The 24731-nt window shown below is 51.2% G+C and overlaps 1 protein-coding gene across 3 annotated transcripts in view; it reads right to left on the bottom strand.

Annotated features, from left to right (window-relative positions):
* The window catches only part of SASH1 (SAM and SH3 domain containing 1), a 190777-nt gene that overhangs the window by 3658 nt on the left and 162388 nt on the right, over nt 1–24731 (bottom strand). For all 3 annotated transcript variants that reach the window (XM_062186896.1, XM_062186898.1, XM_062186897.1), the window contains 9 exons: nt 24204–24278; nt 22239–22385; nt 17737–17872; nt 16929–17098; nt 16127–16336; nt 15360–15510; nt 9198–9311; nt 4193–5301; nt 2520–2651 (listed from right to left, as the gene is read on the bottom strand). In XM_062186896.1, the coding sequence (XP_062042880.1) occupies nt 2520–2651; nt 4193–5301; nt 9198–9311; nt 15360–15510; nt 16127–16336; nt 16929–17098; nt 17737–17872; nt 22239–22385; nt 24204–24278 (2244 nt within the window). The remainder of the gene's footprint in view (nt 1–2519; nt 2652–4192; nt 5302–9197; nt 9312–15359; nt 15511–16126; nt 16337–16928; nt 17099–17736; nt 17873–22238; nt 22386–24203; nt 24279–24731) is intronic.

Genomic DNA, 24731 nt, shown 5'->3' with positions numbered 1-24731 from the left:
GCCAGGCCAAAGCCAAGAGCCATGAACTCCACCTTGGTTCCTGAATGGGTGGAAGGGACTCAAGTTCTTGAGACATCAGCTGCTGTCTCCAAGGGTCTACAGTAGCAGGAAGCTGGATCAGAAGGGGCAGTGGGACTCAACCCAGGAGCTGCCAGAATGTGGGTGTTCAGGCTTAACCGCTGCACTACAACACCTGCACCCTACAGTTCATTTCTGTAAGGGACTTGGGCACTCATGGATTTGGTGTCCGAGGGGGCTCCTGGAACCAATTCCATAAGGAAACATGGGGAATGATTGTACTGAAGTACTACAATGCTAGATTAACATTGTAAGAAAGTCAGAATGCTATCAGATGTCAAAGATCATGACTAGCATGAAAAATTTTTCTCAAAAATGAAATAAATTCTCAAAGAAGTGCCCTAGGAGGTATTAGATGAGACCCCAATTAAGTGCCCAAGTCTCCAAACTGCAAGCATTTATGTATCCTGCTGTTGTGTCTCACGGTGGTGTGCTCTTTGATGAGAGAGAACTGCTAATGGTGATTTGAAGAGAAAAACCTATGAGATGGTGTGAAAAATTATACTCAGTGGACAGAGATTTCAAAACGTGGATTTTCCATTGCACTGTGAATCTATACTAATAGCAAATCAAAAAATCAATATAATTATAAAAAACTTAAAATAGAACAATCTCAAGTGTTGGCTAGGACAAGGAAATGGACGTTTAAATTTGATAGGTGGATATAGAGGGCTACACCTTTCAGAAAGGTGATTTGCCAACAAGTGTGAGAATCCTTGGTTTTGAACTATCTTGAAGCTAACCTCCTTCAGTGAAGATTGTCAGAAATTAAATTTGGAAACACAGTTTCATTAACAAGGATGTTCTGTGCTGCACCACTTAAAATCGAAGTTTGAAAACACAAGTGTTTCCACAATGTGAGATCAGCTAAATCATAGTACATCCACCTAACACACTTTGAAATACTAATATAGAAAATCATTTCTCAGTAAAGAAGAAACAGACTTGTCATAGGATAACTGAAAACAATCAGGTTCCAAAATGGACTTGGAAGGGTAGGCGTTGTGGCACAGCAGGTCAAGTCCTCACTTGGGATGCCGCCATCTTGTATCAAATTTTTTTTAATCAAAAGGTTTGAGTTTTTTTTTCTTTCTTTCTTTTTTTATCAAAAAGGTTTGAGTTCTGGCACTTCTGCTTCCAATCCTGCTAATGTGTCCTGGGAGGTATGAATGATGGCTCAAGGGCTTGGGACCCTGCCACCCCATGGGAGACCCAGATGAAGTTCCACGCTCTAGGTTTAGGCCTGGCCCAGCCTTGGCTGTTATGGGCATTTGGGGAGTGAATCAACAGATAGAAGCTCTCATTCTGTCACTGTGCCTTTCAAGTAGATAAAAATAAACATTTAAAAAATGTTTCTTAAAAATTTCTTAAAAATTGTGCTTTTACTATTGTACATGTGCAGCAAATTTTTAAGATTCACAAGTAAAAATGTATAGTGTTTAACATTATCAGATTCGTATACCTGTAGAATGGCTCACTCAATCTACTTAACATATCCATTATTCCACATACCGTTATTCTGTGGTGAGAACCCATAATCCTATGCTTACATAGGCAATTTTCAAGTATGCAATGTATTAACTGTACTCATCCTGTTGTACAATAGATTTTTTAAAAAGATTTATTTGAAAGGAAGAGCTAGGAACAAACGGAGATGGAGCGTCCATCTGCTGGTTCACTCCCAAAACGGCCACAACAGCCAGGGCTGGGCCAGGCACATGGGCCATCTTCTGCTGCTTTCTCAGGTGCATTAGCAGGGAGCTAGCTGGATCAGAAGTGGAGCAGCCAGTACCTTGAATCGGCACTCATATGAGATTCAGGCATCACAGGTGATGGCTTAACCCGCTATGCACAATGTGGGCCCCATGATAGATCTTTTGAACTTGTACTTCCTCTCTAACTGCAATTTTGTGTCTTTTGGGGGAATCTTAAGGACATTTTCAAAGGGACAGGTGTTGTGGCACAGTAGGTTGGGCTGTTGTTTGTGATGCTGAAATCCCACATCGGAGGGCTGGTTTGGGTCCTGGCTGTTCTGCTTCTGATCCAACTTCCTGCTACTGTGCGCAGGAAGGCACGGGAAGATGGCCTGAGGCCTTGAGTCCCTGCCACCCATGTGGGAGACCTGGATGGAGTTCTGGGCTCCAGGTTTCAGCCTGACCCAGCCCTGGCTGAAGTGAATGAGCAGTTGGAAGATCAATCTTTTGCTCTCTATCATTTTGCCTTTCAAATAAATAATCTTTTAAAAATCGTTTTCGTAGTGCTGGCACTGTGAAAAGGATTTTTCTTTTCCCAAACTGTATTTTTAAAGCCATGTATGATCTTGTCCCTGGGTGCGTGCTCTCTGTGGGTGCGCTCATCAGTGTCCCCCGCTCGATGCTGAGCCGAAAAGCTAGGTGCACTTTGGGATGCTGGGGGAGGAGCCGGAAGCCAGGGCCGCTCACCGCCATGCGGTGCTGCTTCCGGAGCAGCTTCACCCGGATCTGGTCCAGGTGGGTGGCGACTTCCCTCTCGGGCTGGTCCAGGTCCTCGGCGTATCTCTGCACCAGGGCTTCAGGGATCCCACAGCGGCCGTGCTGCCAGGGGAGAAACACAGGTGGCGTGAACACTTGCAAGGTTTCTCTCCCTTTCTTTCCCTGAGAGACACTGAGGACCTGGCATTTAGCTTCTGGGAGGGATCACCAAAACTTCTGATTCAGATCGACTGTATCTTTCTGATGGTCAGGACACATGTTCTAGCAGGAAGAGGTTTCTCTCTCTTTTTTTTTTTAATGTCTAAAATCTTACAAGCACTGAGGAGCTCTAGGACAGTGGACAATTGCCGCCTCCTGAACTCATGTAGATGTTTTATGCCCCAAAGTCCTGGGTTAGAGGTACTGAGAGAATTGGGACATAATCCAGTGACAGTGGGAGATGCTGCATTATTGGGAGTGTGCCCGGGGGATAGCTCTCCGGAGAGGGTTGTCACAACGCTTCCTGGTTCACCATATGTCCTCCACCCATGCCACCCTCAATAGAGGCCAAACCCAAGGCACCATTTGCTCTCAGGCTTTCCTCTCCAAAACTCTGAGCTGAATAACCCTGTTTCCCTTTATAACATTAGTGTCTCGGGTACTTCTTACATTAACAGAACGATCATCCTGCATTTCTCGGACCATTGCCCCTGCCCCCTCAGCCCTGTCATTCCTCGGATGTGACTGAGGTCAGCCCCCTGCACTACAGGGAAGTCTGAGGGTGACCCCTCCACCACGGACAGTCCACTGTTTGTCCGTGACAGGGCCACACCACTGGGCAAGCATTTACTGCGGTGTAGAACGCTCCCCGATTGGAGAAGAATCCAGGATGGGGAGAACCTCACGTTGAGGCATTCATGGTCAGGGTTCTGTAATCAAGCACCCCAGGATGTAACATAAGGGGACATGCATGTTCAGGAGTAACGTGGATGGGTTTGAACGTCATTTTGGGTATTCGTAGATCTTCTCATTTTTGTTCTCAAATGAGAGATGGTTTTTCACTATAGGTCTAAATGTTTTTGATACAGTATGGGTATTTTACATTCTGTTTCCCCTATCATCTACAGATGACTGTACAATATAGTAGCTACTGTACTGTGTCTGAATGGGGTCTACACTTCGCTGAATCTGTTCACATTCATTGGACTTGCTCCTAGCGAGTCCTCTAAGAGGTGGTCCCGCAGGCTACCGCTAACCCTGGTGTACAGAGGGAAATGAAGGGGGAGGCATCAAGTCTGAATGTACACATGCGTGTCAGGTAGTACCTGTCAGGTAGCATGCACACGTGTGTGTCAGGTAAGCCATGGACGCTTACCCTGGGCGCTCCTCCTGCCCACAAAACCAACCCTTTACAGGCCCAGCCGTACTGCCTATCACTCTCCCTTCAAACTTTAGCTGGCACGGAACTGAAAGCAAAAGCTAAAGTCTGGGAAAAGACGCCCCCCACACACCCCTGCCCAGCCTCTGCGTGTCATCTGGCGCTCACGCCCCCACCCCCAGCTCACACGGGCACCCAGCGGGCAGAGGTCACCAGAGGTGGCCCATTTGCTACCGCGCTGGGCGGCGGGGCTGCCTCGTTGTATGAAAACAAAGGCCTGGGCTACCTTGTCAGAATACGGTTCCTCCGTGAGGTCGATGCCCTCGGCGTGGAGCTTGTTTTCGGCGAGCGTCTCCAGGTCGGCTCCCCGGGGGCAGGAGACCTTCCTGCTCAGCGCCGAGCCCAGCCTCACGCCGTGCTCCTGCAGGCTGGCGCTCTCGGGCAGCTCCGAGAGCCAGGGCGGGGGCCGCGTGCTGCGGGGGCTGCCGGGCTCCTGGCCCGGGGAGGGGCCGTCCCCAGGGCTGGCGGGGCTGGGGAGGCTGCCCTTCTTGGCCGGCAGGCAGGGGGCGTCCGGGCTGGGGCCGGGGTGCAAGCCGTTGGCAAGGCGTTCTCTGCTCTTCTTGGCGGGAACCGGCGGAGGCTGCGGGGGATGCTTCGGCGGCGCTCTCGCTTCGGGGACCCTCTGCTCAGCATCCAGCCCTTCTTTGGGGCCCGGGGGATGGTTCGTTCCTTCGAAATCCTGTCCTTTCCCCTGGCCCTCCAGAGACGTCCTTGTGAGGCCATGCGGAGCGCCAGGAGGCTGAGTGTCACAGTTTCTGGGCACACACGGAGGCAGCGAGGAGCCGCGGGCAGGGGCCGCCGCCCAGCCCTCCAGCCTCTTCGCCGTGGCTCTCTGAGGTTCCGAAAATCGCTTGCTTTGGGTCAGTAGCAGCGCAGCGCGGGCGGCAGAGTCTCGCTCCGGGTGCGGAAGCTTTGCCGCGGGCGCCGCCGTCTTTTGGGGCACTTCGGGTGCGATCCGCGGGGCGGCTGCGGGCCCCTCGGCAGGTGCGTCTTTCCCGACGCCCGGCCCTCCCTGGAGGTCGTCCAGGGAGTGGGACCGGGGCCACGCGTCCACGGCCTGCGGGCCCTCCAGGGTCTCAAAGCTTCGACAGATGGAGACTGGGAGGCTCCTTCGGTTTCTGCTGGCGCCAGGCGGCTGTGGTGGGGCACAGCCCCCGGGAGCGTCCAGGGTGGGACCCCAGCCCAGCCGGCCCTCCTTCTCTGCCCGCTCCCGGGGGTCGGCCGGCTTCGTCAGGGGCAGGGTCGGGTAGTTGCCCCGCGGACTCCTGCTGAATGCCTTCAGGCCGGCCTCGGCTGCTGGCTTCACGGGCAGGAGGCCGCTTTTTCGCGTCTTGCCTGGGAGACAAGGGGGTGTTTTAAAATCGTCATTTTTATCAGTGAATCAAACCGAAGCATGAAGGTGTGCTGGAGTTAATTGAAATCGCCTACTCCCATATCCCTTTGTTGAATTAGACTTAGGGACATAAAAGCACCCTTTATGACACTGGATGATGGAGGGTTATTACCATCCATCCAACTCAGCGAGACAGAAATTAATTGGGTTCTATGGAAAAGAAATACGCTGTGCAATAAAGTTAATCTAGGCCTCACCTCTATTCCTGCAGTTGGTAGGGAAACAAGATCATCCATGCCTGGTTTAGAAACCACACAGAGGGGCGTCTCTGGTGAGCTGGGGTTCCCAAGGCCATGGCTGAGTGGAGAAGGGGGCTGCATAAACGGTGCCCTCACTCCACGTCACACCTTCCTTGAAGCTGCACCAACCAGCTTCCATTCAGAGATGCAAATAAGCTGAAGCGAACGCTTTGCCAGGGACAATCTATAAAACACGCGGTTCTGGGTTCCAGGGGAGCAGTCGCTCTGGCTGCAATAAACGGTCAGGGTGGGTGTTTGCCCCAGCAGCTAAGCTGCTGCCTGGGACGCTCACACCCCATATCCCAGCACCTCCACTTGGGATTCAGGTTCCTGCTCACGTGCACCTGGGGAGAACTCAAGTGCGTGCGGCCCTGCCACCCAGGTGAGAGACCTGCATGGACTGGGCTCTGGCCTCCTGGCTTTGGCCTGGCCCAGCCCTGGCTGTTGCAGGCAGTTTGAGGACGGAACCAGCAGATGGGAGATGTATCTGTCTCTCTGCCTCTCAAAAGTCAGACTGATAAGCAGATTATGAATGGTTCATCATTCAGTTATTTGCTGATTGCTGGTTGATATTAACTGCTGCTCTGTATAAGCTTTCCTGGGAATGTAGTCTGTGGGCCAGGCAATGTGCTAATCGCTTTCTTAGCACTGTAAACACACACGCACGTGTGTCTGTCAATAACGCACTTGCTGTGTGCTCTGACGCTGGGCTGAGATGCCTGAGGGGATACTCATGAGTTAAGCACTGCTGTTACTCTAGACCTACAGAAGAAGAGGGACCAGGTTTAGCAGGGACGAAGACAAGGCTGGCTGGGATCTCTGGAAAGCCACTACCCTGTGAATCGAGGTTTGCTTTCTAATCTATTGTTTTGGCAAGCATTTCTGAATAAAAGTTTTCATTTAGAATTTGGGCGTCTCCCCTATCCCACCATTTTGTAAGTAAGCAGTGTGGAGGAGCCAGGCTGTGTGGACTGACTGGATTTGTGGGATGGAGAAAAGGGCTGGGTAGCGGCCACTGCGAGAGGGAAATGGCCACTCTGGGGAACAGAAAAGTTGTCTCTGAAATCCCTACGTCTGCTGTAGGGACGAGGGCTCGGGGGATGGAAGGAGAGGCCTGGGGCTGTGACGTTACACGTGGTTGGGCTGCAGTCGGCAAGGAGGCCAACAGCCCTCTTCCATGATTTCACAGCTTTCTACCGTCCTCCCTGGAGTTGAAACTGCATCATGTTGAGCATAATTCTAGACACCAAGACTGACAGATAAAGCAGCCTCCTCCGTCAGACTTTCTATTAGTGACTCTGATAAGACCCGGATGAACCTGTGAAATACTTTGCACTTGGCAAAGCAGAGTTATGGTCCCCTGTGCGCACAGGGCTGTGAGGCCTCCTGTCTACCTGTCTGCACCCTGTTCTACACTGGTAAGCAGCAAGACACGAGGCACTGGTAGGTTGTCTTTTTGTTCTTGAATGGAGATCATTAGCCTATTGTTACATGGCCAAGGTTCCATGTTTCATTAGTAGGAAAACTGTCACAGATAAAGAGAAGGGAAATACCTCTTCAAAGGGCCTATCACAGTAGAGTTGAAAAATCAGTTTGAAATAGAACATTCTGAGATCCCCTTCAGCATGAACTTTAAAAACACAACTTTCCTTTCCCTTAACTCCCAATATGAACCGAACTACTGTGTAAGTTCCGTTTTTACGTTCTGTTCACACTGAAAGATTCCTGAGCTCACTTGGTTCAAAGTATGGTTCACCAACTTTGTTAATCTAGTTTTCCAGCAGGTGCACCTTAAGTCTTTGGGGGGCATTAAAATTCTGCCAATGAAATCCTTAGCAATCCAGCACAGCTGGAACTCATTTACTGAACATGTTTGGATATGGAAAAGTTATTAACAGAAAAATAGAACCCTCAGGAGCTATAGGAGGATTCTGAAGTTTACAAAAACTGAGTGGGTTTTGCATCCCATCTGGACTCGGGCTATCCGAGCACTGAGGGTTTTGGGGAGAAGCACCGTCTTCCAGAACGCACAGAACACCTTGAGGGGCGGGGCCCCTGCGTCAAACTAGGAGGCCACCAGGTCCTCACTGGAGTTGGGATGAGGGGGAGAAAAGCAAGGTGCCCAGGTACAAACTCTAAGAAGGTGCTCACTGTCAGGGTCATGCCCGGGACAGCACCTCTTTCGCTGTCACAGCCTGGGCACACATAGTTCTGGTTTCGGTGTCCACTATGGCTCTCAAGCTGTTCTCTGCTCTTATCCACAATAAGTAACACATTTTACATTCAAGATCCGGTACACAGAGGTGCACACAGATGCACGTGCATAGGCGCGCGCACAACACACACACACCTGACACAAAGTCTCTAGGCATCAACACCACCAATTCTAACCCTTACCTTGTTTCAGGCACTCTGATATTTTCTACGTGATTTTGGCTTACAGAACTGCTATCCATGACCCACTAATTTGATTTCACAACCCACAAATGAATTACAACCTGCAGTTTTCGAACAGGTGCCTCTGGACATCCTTACACATGGGTTACTAGATGGGATTCCACAGCAGCAAAAACCATCGGACCTGAGCATTTTCTTTTTTTTTTTTTTTTTTGTTTTTTTTGACAGGCAGAGTGGACAGAGAGAGAGAGACAGAGAGAAAGGTCTTCCTTTTGCCGTTGGTTCACCCTCCAATGGCCGCCGCGGCCGGCGCGCTGCGGCCGGCGCACCGCGCTGAGCCGAAGGCAGGAGCCAGGTGCTTCTCCTGGTCTCCCATGGGGTGCAGGGCCCAAGTACTTGGGCCATCCTCCACTGCACTCCCTGGCCACAGCAGAGAGCTGGCCTGGAAGAGGGGCAACCGGGACAGAATCCGGTGCCCCGACCGGGACTAGAACTCGGTGTGCCGGCGCCACTAGGTGGAGGATTAGCCTATTGAGCCGCGGCGCCGGCCGGACCTGAGCATTTTCAATATGGTCTTCAAGTGCTCAGTGGCAACTCAGGTCACTGTAGCAGCGGGAACCCTTTCTCACTAGCATGGGAGCTTGGAGGTTGCAACAGGAAAGCACAGAGACACACAGGGAAACATGGAGCACACCTGCCCCCAGTCTACCTAAAACTCCCCTCCTGTTTCACAAGTACACTTTCTGAAATCTCATCTTGACTGCTTCTGGCTGTTGACACAGGGAAGCCACAATGGGACGCAGGGCCTCCATCATCCCACAGTAATTGCCTCTTGGCTCAGGTCACACAGCTGGGACAGGCAAAGCACCTGTGTCCACCACCTGTGCCAGTGTGACCCTGATGGATGGACTACTGAATAAATTGTTTTCCTTGTGGACTTAATTGTTCCCAGTACTCAAATGCTGGCTAACTGGGCAAGGAAATGGGCACAGGAGACATACTACTTTGGTTTCACAGATGCATAGTATTTTAAGTGGAATTTACTAACCCCACACCAGCAGCCAGGAGGAAAACAGAGGAGGTCAGGGAGGGAGAGGTGACCACCGAGTTTGCAATCATGATAGAATTGTCCTGTTGGAGAAGAGTGTTCTTTTGAAGCCAAGAATGGCCGAAGCAGGTGCATGGATCGGGACTGATCTTACCGTTTTCCAGGTTCTCACTACTTTCGTAGCATCCTGAGTCTCGTGGGGAGCATCCGGGCAGGCCCTGGCTGTCCACCAGCAGCTTCTCCTGGGATCCGGACTGGTCACTGTTACCTGCAGAAGGTGAGCACATGGAATGGAGTCACAAGGGAGGGTGGGCAGTAGAGGTTTCCAAGTCAGCCAGATTCTGCTTCTGTCTGGGGTTACCACTGACCATCTGAAAGCAAGTAACAATCGAAATTCTCTTCAAGGAAAGTATCAATCCCAAGAAATGGACCTGGTGAGCAAGCAGCTGGAACGTGTGCACGGCTGACTCTGGGCCCTGAGGAAAAGTGCAGAGGTACGGGCAGCAGGGGATAACACCGACTGGCTCTTCTTCTTCTTCTTTTTTTTTTAATATTTATCTTCCTTCCACTGATTCACTCCCCAGATGGCTGCAACAGCCAGAGCTGTGCCAATCCGTAGATAGGAGCTTCTTCTGGGTCTCCCACACAGGTGCAGGGGCCCAAGGACTTGGGCCATCCTCAAATGCTTTCCCAGGCCAGAGCAGAGAGCTGGATGGGAAGTAGAGCAGCTGGGATTTGAACCAGTGCCCATATGGGATGCCGGCGGTGGCTTTACCTGCTACACCACAGCGCTGGGCCCCCACCAGCTCTTCTGACCAAGGACACCTCAGTCAAGTAGCGGCACAGTGGACACATGCCCCTCTTGCAAGGTAAAATCTGGCCGACTTGTGCTTCAAGCTTTCTACATTAGCAGTTCTCCAATGTAGAAGCTACTATCAAAGCACCAGATGAGGAACAGGTGTTTGACGAAGCAGTAAAGATGCTGACTGGGATGCACACAGCCCACCCTGGAATGCCAGCTCTGCTTCCAATTCCAGCTTCCTGCCAATGTGCACCCTGGGAGGCAGCAGTGACCATCCCTGCCATTCACGTGGGAGATCCAGGTTGAGTTCTGGGCTCCTAGCTCTGGCCCTGGCCAGCCCTAGCTGTTGTGGATGTACGGAGAGTAAACCAGTGGATCCAAGATCTTTGTGTGCCTTTCAAATAAATTTTTAAAAAATCGCTAAATGTCAAATGAAGTGTAAAGTGTTAATAGCATTTAGGGGCATTCTTATCCATGTATCATCTCAGCAGGTATCAGGGTAGCTGGAAGGCTAGAGACCTTCCCAAACTCCAGAGTGGCCAACAGCAAAGCCTATGTGTTTTTGTTGTTTGGGGTGAGTTCAGAGAGTCTCTCTTCTGCCTTCTCCCTGTGTCTGGAATTCTGCCCATATAGGGTGAGTGAGACAGGGAGAGCCCAGGAAATGCTCTGCTTTGGGCAGTGAGTGACGCTGTAGGCAGAGAGCTGAGGCCAGACCCGCCTCACTGTGAAGAGGAGCTGCAGTCTGTGTCCACCACGCCTCCCTAAAGCCAGCACCAGTGCCAGCGCCAGATCAGGAGCAGCAGCAGGGGTTTTGGTGGAGGGAGTGTGCCTCGAGGCAGTCACCTGGAAACCACGGTGGGGGGGGCCTCCCGTGGGACAGTGAGGTCACACACAGAACCTCTGTGTGTCCTTAGGCAGAGTGAGTGCACTTGGCCACATAAAACAGAAGCCAAGATAACAGTTTCTTACCTAAAATCACCAGCTGCCATGAGTAGATCTAATTTATTTTCATTTCTCTTTTTCCTATCCCCTACCCCAAACCATATCCACAGAAAGAGAGGAGATCAATAATCCAGAAGTGCGACGCCTTTTCTCAGGTTACCAAAATACCAAATGTGGGGAGACACAGGGCTGCCATTCTACACCCAGGCCGGCTGTACCTACTGTCCCCTCGCTGCTTCCTGGTTTGTGTTTCTCACGTGGAAAGCATTCTGGAACCCAAACTATGGCAGAGACCAGGGCAGCAGAAGTCCTTATGTTAGACTTGCAAACAGTGCTATTTTCAAAAGATTAATGAAAAAAAAAAAAAATCAACTAATTGGAGACGCAAGAGCAACTGCTGACCCCTCCCCCGTCAAAAAGCCTGCACATTCTAGAGTGATGTCCTCATCAGGCGGAAGAGCTTGTGGCTTTGGAGTGGCCTTTATTCTAGCCTAGCATGTTATTTAGAAAAATAATACTTAGAAAACGAGGGTTTTGAGCTATCCATGGCAACCCAGGAAGAGGAGGCAGTGCAGTCTCCCTGGAGACAGCAGTCAAGGGCACCGCAGCGGCCAACAGGCTCGAGGGTGCTGACCGATGGGAGTAAGCTAGCAAACTCGCTCCCCGCTCTGCAAGGAGTGCACGCCTGTGTCTGCATCTCTGCCGAGCCCATCGTTAGCAAACCCTGCTGGAGACTTGAAGCTAGCACGGAGGGAGAGGACTCATCCATCACCAAGAGCCACGTTCTGCTCATAAAACCAGGAGGTACAGGGCAAGGACTAGAGTCAGGGTCTTGGGTGACTGGATGTAGGCTGCCGTTTAGAGGTGAGTCAAGGCCATAACCTTCTCGCCATGCTTATTAGCATTAATGCCAAGGTACAAGAGACAAGGAGGAAGCTGCACCAGCGCCATCAAAGTTCTCACAGTGAAGTCTGAGTGAAGGGCTTGGTTGTGGGGCTGGCATCCCATTTGGGTGCCTGAAGGGTCTCTGCCTGGGGTACAGCTGTTCCCCCGCATCACCTTCACCTGAACGTGCAGATGTACAGCATACATACACACACAGGCAGAATATGCCAAGGCCCTGAGGTCTTCAAACATCAGAAGGTGGCGGAGAGTGGTTACTCCAGGAGAGAAACAAGAAAGGAAGGGTAAGGGATCGTAGCATAGTAGGACTTTGAACAGGCTTGTGCCATTCTTTCTTAAAAAAAAAAAAGAAAGAAAGAAATTGAGGGGCTGGCGCTGTGGCACAGTGGGTTAAAACCCTGGCCTGAAGTGCCGGCATCCCAAATGGGCACCGGTTCTGGTCCCTGCTGCTCCTCTTCCGATCCAGCTCTCTGCTATGGCTTGGGAAAGCAGTAGAAGATGGCCCAAGTCCTTAGGCCCCTGCACCCACATGGGAGACCCGGAAGAAGCTCCTGGCTTCGGATCAGCACAGCTCCGGCCGTTGCGACCATCTGGGGAGTGAACCAGCAGATGGAAGACCTCTCTCTCTCTCTCTCTCTCTCTAATTCTCTCTGTAACTCTGTCTTTCAAATAAATAAAATAAATCTTTAAAAAAAAAAAGAGAATAGAGGGATTGAAGCAAATTGACCCAAATGTTAACTTTTTATTCAAGAAGTACATATGTGTGTGTGTTTTATTTTTCTTCATACTTTTCTGTGTACTTAATTCCCAATTTAAATTCTCAGAAAATTGTTTTTAAAAGACTTATTTGAATGGCAGAGACAAAGTGAGAGAGAGAGCTCTTTCACCCACTGGTTCACTTCCCATATGGCTGCCATGGCTGGGGCAGGGGCCCAAATCCTTTAGCTGTCATCTGCTTCCTTCCAGGGTGCCTTAGCAGTGAGCTGGATCAGAAGCAGAGTAGCAGGACCTGGATTGGCACTCCAATACAGGACATGAGCATCAACAGCAGCCCCTAAACTTTATTTATATATTGAATGCCGCTTTTTAAAGACAGCCAAGATGCTAAGCCTTATGGTATGCAAATTTTACCACAGTTAAATATTTTTAAAAATCTTTTCAGGGAACTTTGTTTTGGCAGCCTGGAAGGAGTAAGCACACACTCAGGAAGAGCGAGCTGAACTGGATGTCAAGTCTCGTAACCTCCGGGTAAGTCTGCACTCGAGTCTGGGCACTAATGCACATCTCTGAGCCCCTGGAGTCTTTGCTTAGAACCACTAAAAGGGCGCCCTACTTTATGCGTCAGGGCCGTGCCACACAGCGGTACAGCACAGATCCCAAACGGGACTCACGAGGAGGCAGAGAGGCCTTCACAGCTGAAGCATCACAACCCTAAGCTCCCCGATAAGAGTCTCGGGGTGGGGTCCAGGCCGGACCGTGGGTCTGAGCCGGTTCTGCGGCTTGAGATACAAGGCACAGAACCCTGCCCTACGCTCTGCTGCTCTCCTCTCTGGATGGGAAAGAAGTTAGCGGATAGCGCATGTAAACCAGCTGTTCCCGCTGGCTGGGGGCACAGCAAAGGAGCTGTGGTACAGCGCAAGTATTGTTCACAGCATAGTGCAGCCGACCAGCCAAGCTCGTAGGTCATCAAGCTTCACGATTCCACCAGTCACTGTGCCACACACATCATCTGGCCAGAGACCCCAGGGTATCACTCGGAAGACCCCAACACCAAAGAAACCTGGTTATAAGGTGCTATTAAGCCAACTCTCCCCAAATCTATCCCTGAAGGCAGCTTGAACCCAGGGTTCATTCTCTGCTTGAGATGCTGTTTTGTCAATTAATTTAAGGGGAACACCTGTTAAAGGTAGCTTTCCCTGTACTGGAACAATTGCCTCCACGACCCTTGGGCTGGATAAATCAGTACACCTGCCCCTCAAGTTAAACCCACTGTAGGCCAAAAATGCATTTAAGCAAGCTGACTGAGCAGACATCACAGCTTAGTCACCCAGGACACTGTACGGTGCAGGTTTTTACCCTGTGACCGTGAGCCTGACCAGGAGCTGGAATTGGGTTGCTGCCACTACCCAGCATTGCTAGGGCAGGAAAAGCTCAAAATTCAGAGAGTATAGTTTCTATTGATGGTGTACTGCTTTTGTGCCATTGTAGGTCAAGGACCATGTGTAACATATTGGTTTTTTCCCCCATTAACCATTTTTTTTTTTTGACAGGCAGAGTGGACAGTGAGAGAGAGAGATAGAGAGAAAGGTCTTCCTTTTTGCCGTTGGTTCACCCTCCAATGGCCGCCGTGGTTGGCGCGCTGCGGCCAGCGCACCGCGCTGATCCGATGGCAGGAGCCAGGTTCTTCTCCTGGTCTCCCATGGGGTGCAGGGCCCAAGGACTTGGGCCATCCTCCACTGCACTCCCTGGCCACAGCAGAGAGCTGGCCTGGAAGAGGGGCAACCGGGACAGGATCGGTGCCCCGACCGGGACTAGAACCCGGTGTGCCGGCGCCGCAAGGCGGAGGATTAGCCTATTGAGCCGCGGCGCCGGCCATCCCCATTAACCATTGTTTTGGTGTGTCTTTTGGCAAGAGAGATGCTATTAGCAGCTAATATCCCTGAAGCTGAGCACTTGAAAGAAAATGCATTTGAATTCACTAACTGGAAGGAGAGCTTCCTTGGTGATAATACTCCAGGAATACTTCTGATGTCAGACTAAAGAATAAAGAGCAAGATAAGAGTAAGTTAATGGAGCACAGGACACAGGGTACTCCAATAGACTCCATCAAAGCTGGGAGCACGCGAAGTGCTGTTCACAGGCTGGAAAAAGCAGCTGTCTTTCAGGTGGGGAACTCGGGAGCCAACACTGCAATGCCCTGTTCTACGCAGGCACAGTGGAGGGCCACTTCCTTCCCCTGTAACGGAAGCTGATATGCTTCATTCACTGCCGTGGTTAGGCTGAATCGCTAGATTCCAGGGTGCTGGTATTTAGAGGTGGAGACTTTGGGAGGTGATTAGCAGTAGATGAGGTCTTGGGGGTGGGGTCCCCATGTTGGCATCTGCAGTTTATGAAAAGAGGAGGAGAGACCCAAACCAGACGCTTCCTCTCTCACCAGGTGATACCCTCTGCCGAGTCACGCAGCAACAAAGCCCTCACCGGATGCCAAGCCCTTAGACTTTGCAACCTCCGGCACTATAAGCCACAGAAACTTGTATTTTTAATCAGTGTACCTCGTCTCAGGTATTTTGTTACAGAAACAGAAAAAAGGCGTTCAATAGCCAACCTGCTCAGTAAGAAAACCACATATGGGTCTCAGCTGGGCAAGGAACTCCCAGGGGTCCTAATGACCTGCTGACAACTGCATAGGCCCGCAGGACTGGTTTCTCTAAACACGGCAATTCATTTGTCTCATACACTTGGTGCAGCCTTATCCTTGGCTACTGCCTGGGCACGCGCCAGGACAGGTATCCACGGTCAGGTTTTCCTTTGCTCCCGTGTCAACAGTGTGCTGCTTGACATATGAAATTGACCTTGGTTTGGGAAGAGCAGGACTGAATGGGCAGCTCATGGGTGGCCCGCGAACGTGAGCGACCAGGAAGGAAACTTTCTGTGCACAGGGGGACTTACTGTCATATTCCTGCAGCAGCTCCACAGCCGTCAAGAGAACAGCTCTGTGTTCTGGGTCCCTGATATTTAACTCATCCAAATCTTCCTCCTCCAGGAGCTTAAAGGTGTCCAAATCCTCATAGCCATTGAAAAGGAAGGTGGGCATGTGCTCCTGTGGGTGAGAGATGGATGCGGGTGAGTTAGCCGGCCCGGCTGCGTGACAGATCTAAGCCTCGCACCCTCAGTTCTTCTCCCCCACTTGTTTCTATGCTCATCCAAAGACACGTAAGGATCACTGTCATATTCCAGTCCTCCGGCTTGGCAGGCAGAAGTTAGACACTGCAGCTGCAATGGATTCCGCTGCAGGCATTAGAACCGTGCTCTGGATGTGAGCGGATTCCTTTAACGTCACCCGGCCCACAGCGGAGGGGAGTCCTCCTTCATTTATACAGCTGTTGAAATGCAAGCCCAGTGGTTCTTTGGAAGCAAGGGCCTTTGCCAAGGAAGCAGAGTCTTTCAGTTGGGACCCAGCCTCGTAGCTGTGCCTGTCAGGCTAGGGGGTGGGGGGAGCCGCCTCATGGCCCTGTGAAGCACCCAAGAGCAGGGCATGCCAGGGTGCTGTCCTAGCCCATGGCAAAGGACCGGGCCAGCATGAGGGCACGAGCATCTATCTGCAGGGTAATTGACAGCATCTTGGCACTGGGCCGCCCTGGCACATGCCCTCGCTGCTTAGTTGAAGGGTGAAAGGTGGCAAAGGGTAGAGGGAGACCACAGCCAGCCACGCCGACCTTCAGGTTAATGCGATCGAGTAGGTCCTCCACCGACTTGGGCTGGGGCGGTCTCCCCTTTCTCCTCCTCCTGGTGGGGCGCTTGGGTTTCTCCTCGTCTTCATTGAGCACATCCACGTAGATGAACTTGAACGTGCCAACTTTGTTGTTCAGCAGGCCCATCCAGGTGCCCATGGGTGGTTTGCTGATGATGTCGATGATGTCTCCCTTCTGTGGCCCAGGGAAGAACAGAGCTGTGTATCAGGTACATTTCTAAGCATGAATCATGAAATTGGTCAGACACACGAGTCACGCAGACCTGGACGGGGGTCCCCTAGGTCACCTGACTGATCTGCGTGTAGGTTACTGCAGAGGCCACACGGAGCACCTCTGGCTGTGCTGGGTCATAGCCCCTCTACCGTCCTGCACTGCAGGACACTGTGTGCCGGCACTGTCCACTCCCCAGGCTGCCTACCAGCTCCCACCCCCCATCCAGAGAGCTGCCACTTATTGGGATAGAGAATTTCCCATCAGTTCCATGCCAGGGACACTTGCTGTCCTGTAACGGTTTCATTCATCCTGTAGAACCCCATCTGTACACACACGGCAATAATCTCTCCCCGGATGGAAACCGGGGTGTGGGGGGAGGAGGGAACCAGAGGGGAGCTGAGGTCAGAGGACAGGGCCAGAGGACAAGGCAGTGATGACAGAGGGGCTGCCGTGGGAGCCCCCTCTGCCTGCACCGCTGGCTGGCGCTCAGGCTTGTTTTTCCACTCCAAAGCCTCGGTGAACCATTCTGCTCTGCGGCCAGGCTGAGACCCACCTTGAGCTTGAGCGAGTCTGTGTCGTAGGGACTAGGGGTGAAGTCCGTGTGCACGCGGGCGCGCCCACAGAAGGGGCCCCGGTAGGGCAGCTCCTCGTCATCGCCGTCCTCCGACTTGACGCTTTCCCGGTTGCTGGTGGAGGAGTCGGTGGTACTCACCGTCTGACCACCTGTGCAGACCAGGACGGAGAAAGGGGAGTCAACGCAGGCTGCCCCCACGGCCACGTCCGCGAGGGGATCGAGGCCCGGGCAATGACATAGCTCAGTGTATCCTGGGACCAGGGCAGCACCCAGCTGTGAGTTCTCTGATTGTGCTGTCCCTCATCGATGGCACAGGGGACTCGCAGCTCCTGGGAGCCAGGTGACCTGGAAACTCCCCGACTTAGCGTTCAGGGACTCTCATTTAACGTGCAGCATGTTTACCCCCTTTTGGGGGAAGGGACACAGCCTCAGCTCAAGAAACTTGCCCCACGGTAAGAACTTAAAGTGGTCCACTTAAATCTGATCTCCCCCATGCCATCGGCCAGCCCCAGGCTGAGCAGGGTGCCGATGACATGTACATTCCCGTCCCCTCGCCAGCGCCCCCTACTGTCGGTTGTCACCCTGGCCTGTTCTCCCGGCTCCTCTGCGACAAGCGCGCCATCGGCTCCCAGCAGCCTGTGCCGCTGCTCCCTGTGGAACACACAGGGCTCGAAGCCCGGAAGTGCTGCACCGGAAGGGGCGGAGCCTGGCCGCGCTCCCCTTGGCCCCGCCGGAAGTTGACGGTCAGTCACATGTCTGGCTTTGATTTGCTGGAGCCTACACTTACTCATGGAGCTCTGCCCGCTCAGAGAACTCCGCAGACTTTCCACGGAGCCCCCGGCCTTGAGCTTGGGCTTGTCCAGGTGTTCGGAGTCGGGCTGTGGAGACACGGGGGAGCCAGGCGTTCCGTCCAGGGCCGAGTCCTGAAATGGGGTCGAAGACGTTAACTGGTTGGTAAGTCTCAGCAGTTTATATTAAATTTATAATGATTTATTCGGAGTAGTTTGGTTCTCAAGCAACTCGAATCGATCTCTCTTCCCCTATTTGATCCTGTGCCCAGGATTCTCCTCTTCCTGAAGCCTTTTTCCTTGCTGGTTTAAAACTGTGGTCCATGTTACCGGTTACCAGGCACTCAAAAAGATACTCTTGAGGGCTTTAGGAAAAGCCTGTCTCACCACACAGACAGAAGTCTCAGCTTTCCCCCCATTCCAAATGCAAATCAAGTACAATCTCCTGTTAACACAGCACCTGCAAGTACTATCAAAGGCTATTTAATGTACCTTGAAGGGAAACGTTTGCACTCAAAGTATATTCCTTGCAAAAAAAAAAAAAAGGGGGGGGTACATTCTTAGGGCTCTAATTCAACAAATTACTGAAGCTGGCTAAAGAAAATACCAACATAGGGCCCAGAAATAGAGGAGAAGCGGCCAACGGGCCGTGTCTGCAGATTCCATTGCAACTTTCCAGCTAAGCTCAGCTCAAAATCGTCCTGTATCTGTGGTGAACACATTCCCTACGCCTCATGATGTAACAACTGTTCACGTAGCATTTACACGCTATCCGGTATTTTAAGTAACAGATGACTTATAGCATATGAGAGGATGGGTGTAGGTTACAGGCAAACACTTTGGCATTTTACAGAAGGGACTTGAGCATCCATGATTTTGGTATCGGGGGGGGGGGGGGGGCCTGGAACCAAACCCGCATGGCCAGGAGGGACGTGAGCACTAATTTTCCATCCACAATACAGTCCCATGTGCCACTGTACGGTTTTGGCTGCTTTCGCTTCTTTTTTTAAGCGTTGTTGCTAAAAAGCCTTTCGGGTCCCAAGGCTACTGGTGGCGACGCAGCCCCACTGCTCCTGGTTGTTGAGTGGCACGGAAAATCCACCCAGGTCACTCCTGGCTGGCGAAAGCAAGTGCGGCATGCCTGTTTGACACGTGATGCTCCGCAGACAGGCGGCACCAGGCTTCAACCAGAGTGCCATGGGCGACTGCGCCTTGCCAAACTAGCGAAGTCTCGGGCATGTTGCAGGACCCGTGAGTGCCCCGTCGTGTGCACGGTGCGGCTAAGACAGCAGCAGGGCTCGTAAGGGCAGCTCCCGCCCCAGCATGCTGCGTGCACGGAAGGGCCTTAAAGCATGGGGACACAGAGTGGCCACTACTGGCACTGGACACCGCTGAATGAGTTTTCATTCCTCCTTTCTAAATCAGAAGCCAAATCATTGCCCCAATTAAAGTCTTTTCCGACGCTTCTGGGAAAGTGCACGTTTTGAAAAAGGGCAATGCTAATGTGCATCTCGGATATTTTTTCAGTTCTAATGTATTCATTGTGTATTTACTGATTACAAGAACAGGCACTACTATAGGTGCTAGGCACACAGCAAAAACAGAGGACAAAAGTTCCTACCAGAATGGTTACTGTGTTAGCTACAGAAGAGAAACACACACCCTGATACTAATTTTCTCTTTCCAGAAAGCAATATAGTGATCAATTGCTGCTTTTGCCCTCCACTTATATGAAATGATTGCTTTAAAAAACAAAGGGCTGGGCCTGTACTGCGGCACAGTGGTTTAAGCTGCCGCCTGCAATGCCAGCATCTTATACAGGTGCCTGTTTGAGTTCTGGCCGCTCCGTTTCCAATCCAGCTCCCTGCTAATGTGCCTGGGAAAACAAGGGAGGAGGGCCCAAGCACTTGGGCCCCTGCATTCACAGGGGGAGACCTGGGTGGAGTCCCAGGTTCCTGGCTTCTGCCTGGTCCAGCCTCCGCTATGGTGACCATTTGGGAAGTCGGTCAGCAGCTGGAAGATCTTTTTTCCTCTCCTTCTTTGTAACTCTGCCTTTCTAATAACTTTTAAAAAAAAAATGGACTAAAAATACAATATTGCTGTATGGAGGCAAATTATAGAAAAGTGCTCAAAAGGATGTTAAAGCTGTGCACGTGATCCATAGAGCAGAAAACCTCTCAAACACTGGCCCTTCTGGTGGCAAGGCAAACCAAAGTGCTGGAAATGAGTGGCATGGTTGGCACTGGCACAATCCGCTTCCAAGGAGTGTGCAGGTTCTTCACCACTGGGCAGAAGGACACGGAAATGGAAAAGGGGTGAGGCTGGAGGGACATGGAGAGGACACAGTCCAATAATCCGGGGCCCTCACCCTGAGCAGGATGGGCACTGTGGAAGGACAGCACTTCTGCTGGGGCCGCGCTGTGCATGCTGGGTCATTCAGTAGCATCCCTAGCCTCGTCCCACTCTGGCCCAACCCGGTATGACTATCAGAAGGCTCTCTGGGGTCAGCAGAGGAGCAGCCTTGCTGCCCGTCCCCACAGGGAAGACCACAGTAGCAAAGTGAGCATGTGCAGGCTTTGTTTGAAGGAAGGAAGGCGCAGCCTGCTGGCCAGCCAACAGTGGGCAGGACAATTCAAACAGGGAGTGCATGGTGTAGCTCACTGTGCCCACAAGAGGGCAGCAGCAGAGCAGAAAAAGTCAGCTTGCCTTGCTAGGGTTCCTGGGCAGATAAGCAGCTTTCGCTACTAGGATTAAGCAGCCAGCTCATATGCAACAGGTACAAAGGGAGCACCCTAAGTGTGCCAGAGGACAGTGTTTAGGAAATGGAAAGGTCAAAATCACCGCAAGGGCCCCTTTTCCAAGTGTTACGATTCCCTGCACCCATGCAGTTGAAACAGAAGCTGGTCAAGGCTTTGGCGATGAAAGTATAGATTTAGGCACAGGGGATCCGTCTGTGCTATCTTAGGAAAACAGCTCCTGCAGAAATCCGACTGCCACTGAAGTCCACCAGCCAGGAAGCGTTTTTGAGTTTATTTCTCAGAGAAAAACTGAAGTTACTTTGAAGAAGCTGTACTCCAAGAGAATTTGATTCTGGTGATACCTATCTTGTCATGAGGGGTATTTTAAAAATTAAAAACCTGCCTTTGTGTTCAAATTTATAGTGCTAGGGCTGGCACCTCCACGTCGGATCCAGCCCTCTGCTATGGCCTGGGAAAGCAGCAGCAGATGGCCCAAGTCCTTGGGTCCCTGCACCTATGTGGGAGACTGAGTAGACTCTCTTGGCTTTGAATCAGCCCAGCTCCAGCCATTGTGGCCATTTTGGAGAGTGAACCAGCAAATGGAAGACCTCTCTCTGCCTCTGCCTCTCTGCCTTTCAAATAAATAAATCTTTAAAACAAATTACAGTGCTTACTGCACTAAAGCATAATGGTTTCTTTACATGGACTGTGTCTCCTTTGCTTTGTGCATCGGAGGATACTTCAAAATTTTCATGGAAAATTGAATTATGCAATAAGTTCATCCTAGAGTCAAGAAATTTTGAAATTCATACACGTAAGTGGTCTTCAAAAGGTTCATTATAAGTACTATTATAGAAAAAAACAAAAAAAAAAACATATGGATTGGCACTGCAGTTCAGTGGGATGAGCCACTGCTCGCGACACTGAGTCCCACATCAGCCTAAGGTCCAGGATCACGTACCAGCTGCTCTAATTCTAATCCCACTCTCCGCTAATGTGCCTGGGAAGGCAGCAGAGGGTGGCCCAAGTACTTGGGTCCCTGCACCCATGTGGGAGACCCAAAAGGAGTTCCTGGCTCCTGGCTTCTGCCTGGGCCAGTGCTGGCCATTACAGCCATTTGGGGGAGTGAACCAGGAGATGGAAAATTCCTCTCTCCCTCTGTCACTCAGCTTTTTTAGTTAAAAGGATTAGAGAGGCAGAGACAGGGAGAGAGGTCTTCCATCAGATGGTTCACTCCCCAGATGGCTGCAATGGCTGGAACTGCACTGATCCCAAGCCAGGAGCCAGGAGCTTCTTCTGGGTCTCCCACGCGGGTACAGGGGCCCACGCACTTGGGCCATCTTCCACTGCTTTCCAGGCCACAGCAGAGAGCTGGATTGGAAGAGGAGCAGCCGGGACTAGAAACGGCGCCCATATGGGATGCCGGCGCCTCAGGCCAGGGCTTTAACCTGCAGCGCCACAGCACTGGCCCCTCAAATCTTGATTTAATTCCATCTTTCCATGAACTTCAAAGCATCCTTGTGGAAGGCAGGGTCTGTGTTTCGTATTCCTAGCACCAAGCACACTGCCTGGACAACCGTCAGTACTTCATAAATGGGGAACGGACTGAATGTTTGCCTACGGAATTAAGCGTGGTTCTAGGGTGTGTAAATGCCAGGGGACATACATGTTAAGAGCCATGTAGACTCTCCGATGGGCCGGCCTCCTCAGGTCCCCCTGCTATCAGCAGGAACCAAGGGGCCCCGGGCGAGGCAGTCACTCACCTGCTCGGAGACAGAGCTGCTGCTGTACTTTTTGGACATCCTCTTCCTCATGGTCTCTTTCACGGATTTCACCTTTTTCCCGAGGGAGATGCGGGAGGCGGTGGGGGATTTGATCACTTCCTTGTACACGAAATCACCTTCTTTGCCCTGCAAAACGAACAGTGCACGACCCTTGAGCCACAGAAAATGCGGCCCAGATTCGGGTTCTATCGCTGAAGCCACTGTCATCCTGGCTCTCAGACAAATAACCAGCATTCCCCGTGACCTTGAAGTTCTTTCTTGTGTTAACCCGCGGCTACAGTATTTACCTTTCAGATTAAAAATTGAAACCCACCGACTAGGGCCACGTTCTGCTTTGTTTAAAGCGGGATGGGAGTCATTTTTAAATCTGATCTTAGTATAGCCTTTTCCGGTTTTATTTTTTCCACCATTTTAAACACCCAGCGGGGTGGGTTTCAACAGCAGTGATTGGCATGGCAGTGTTCACAGAGTCCTGGCAGTCAGGGAGCAGAGAGAGATGACCCGAGAGAGCAGAGGAAAGCCTGCACGGGACAGCCACGGTCTCTGCTGGCTCTCATTTGAGTCTGCGTTAAACACCTCCAAGAGAGGGAAAAAAATTTTTCTTCCATTTTTTTAAAAAAGATTTTATTTGAATGCATCTTTTTTTCCATGAGCATTTATGATTTTTTTAAAATTATTTAAATTTTTTTTTTTTAATTTGAAAGGGTTAGAGAGAGAGGTAGAAAAAGAGTGAAAGAGAGAGACAGATCTTCCATCCATTGGTTCACTCCCCAAATGTCCACAATGGCTACAGCTGGGCTGATCTAAAGCCAGGAGCTTTTCTGGTCCCCCACGTGGGTGCTGGGGCCCAAGGACTTGGGCCATCCTACACTGTTTTCCCAGGTGCATTAGCAGGGAACTGGATCAGAGGTAGAGCGGTCGAGACTCAAACTGGTTCCCAAATGGGATGCTGGTGCTGCAGGCTGCAACACCAGTCCCTTCTTTCTTTTAAAGAATTGGCTATGTAAATTATTGGTTAATGAAGTCAATAGTATTTGACATCCAAATACAGTAGTTGGATCCTTCCAGGACACTCTCACAACATTAATGGTACTTAAAAAAAAAAATCCTGGAAAAATGGAAATAAAAGCTAAGTTTATTTTGGTGCAAAAATTTTTGAATTCCATGCCTATTTTCTTCATGATCTGAATCTCCCATGAACTTTTTGAAGATCCCTCATATGTTTGGATTTCAAATTTTTCATACCAAAATTAACCTATCTTAATTCCTCAGAGAGCCACCTACCAGGCCAAAGCCATCTGGACTTGTTACATGAAGAAAGCTGGAAACAAAGACACTAAAGGAATTGTGCTACTAGGAGGAGGCAGAAGCCAGAGAAGGACACAATTCACTCCAAGGAGAGTGAAGAGTCTTTCAGATGGTTGAAGGGGCAGCAGTGTGGACTAGCAGGTTATGCTGCCATCTGCGACACTGGCATCCAATACGGGCACCAGTTTGATCACCAGCTGCTCCACTTCTGATCCAGCACCCTGCTAATGGCCTGGGAAAGCAGTGGAAGATGGCCCAAGTGCTTGGGCCCCTGCACCCACGTGGGAGTCCTGGATAAAGCTCCTGGCTTGAGCCCAGCACAGCCCTGGCCTTTGCAGCCACTTGGGGACTGAACCAGCAGATGGAAGACCCATCTCTTCTCTCGCTCTCAGTCTCTCTCCCTCTCCCTCCAACCCTCCCTCCCTCCCCCTCTCTGTAACTCTGCCTTTGAAATAAATAAAACAAATCTTTTAAAATAAATGCATAAAATTAAAACAAATGGGTGAAACAGGGTTCCTTTCCAAATACGATTCAGGATCAATGAGGAAAATCGGGATCAATTCTCAGAGACACAATACAGGAGGCCACGGCCAAGCACAGCGCGTGATTCCAAGCCTTCTGCTTTCGTATGCTCACCATTGCGTCGGCGTTGTTACTGCCGATGTGCAGGGAACGATTCGTCAGGTCAAAGCCTCCGAAACTGCAGGTTCTCTGTGGGAGGGAGAGGGCAGGGCAGGAATAATCCCGTTAGCTTAAGTCGGCCAGAAGGCACCAACCCACTTCCCACTTGGAGGACATCGCTGAATCACAGATGTGTGTTTGGGATGGAAGTAGGAAACGAGAAATGATGGGGGAGGGGGACACATGATTCACTCATTTTGCCCTTTCACAGCCCACTGGGGACTTGGCCTACGCCAGCGGGCCATGCAAAACCAACTGTTTTTTCAAAAACACCAAAAACAGAAACAAAACACACCAAAACCCTGCACAAGTTTCATGCCGGAAGGTTCCCTGGTCATTGGCTCAGATCCCTGCTCTCAGCCCCCTTCGTGTCAGCTCCCTGAGTTTCAATGAGGTAGTGGCACTGAAGGAATCGTACTGGGGGGGCGGGGGGTGCTCCACGTGTTCAGTGCTTTTGGGAACTCTCGTCCAGAACCTCTGGCT

Source organism: Lepus europaeus, chromosome 3, assembly GCF_033115175.1.
Source record: "Lepus europaeus isolate LE1 chromosome 3, mLepTim1.pri, whole genome shotgun sequence".
In the NCBI taxonomy this organism is placed as follows: domain Eukaryota; kingdom Metazoa; phylum Chordata; class Mammalia; order Lagomorpha; family Leporidae; genus Lepus; species Lepus europaeus.
The sequence above is the reverse complement of the archived record's forward strand: the minus strand, read 5'-3'. Positions and strand labels throughout refer to the sequence as shown.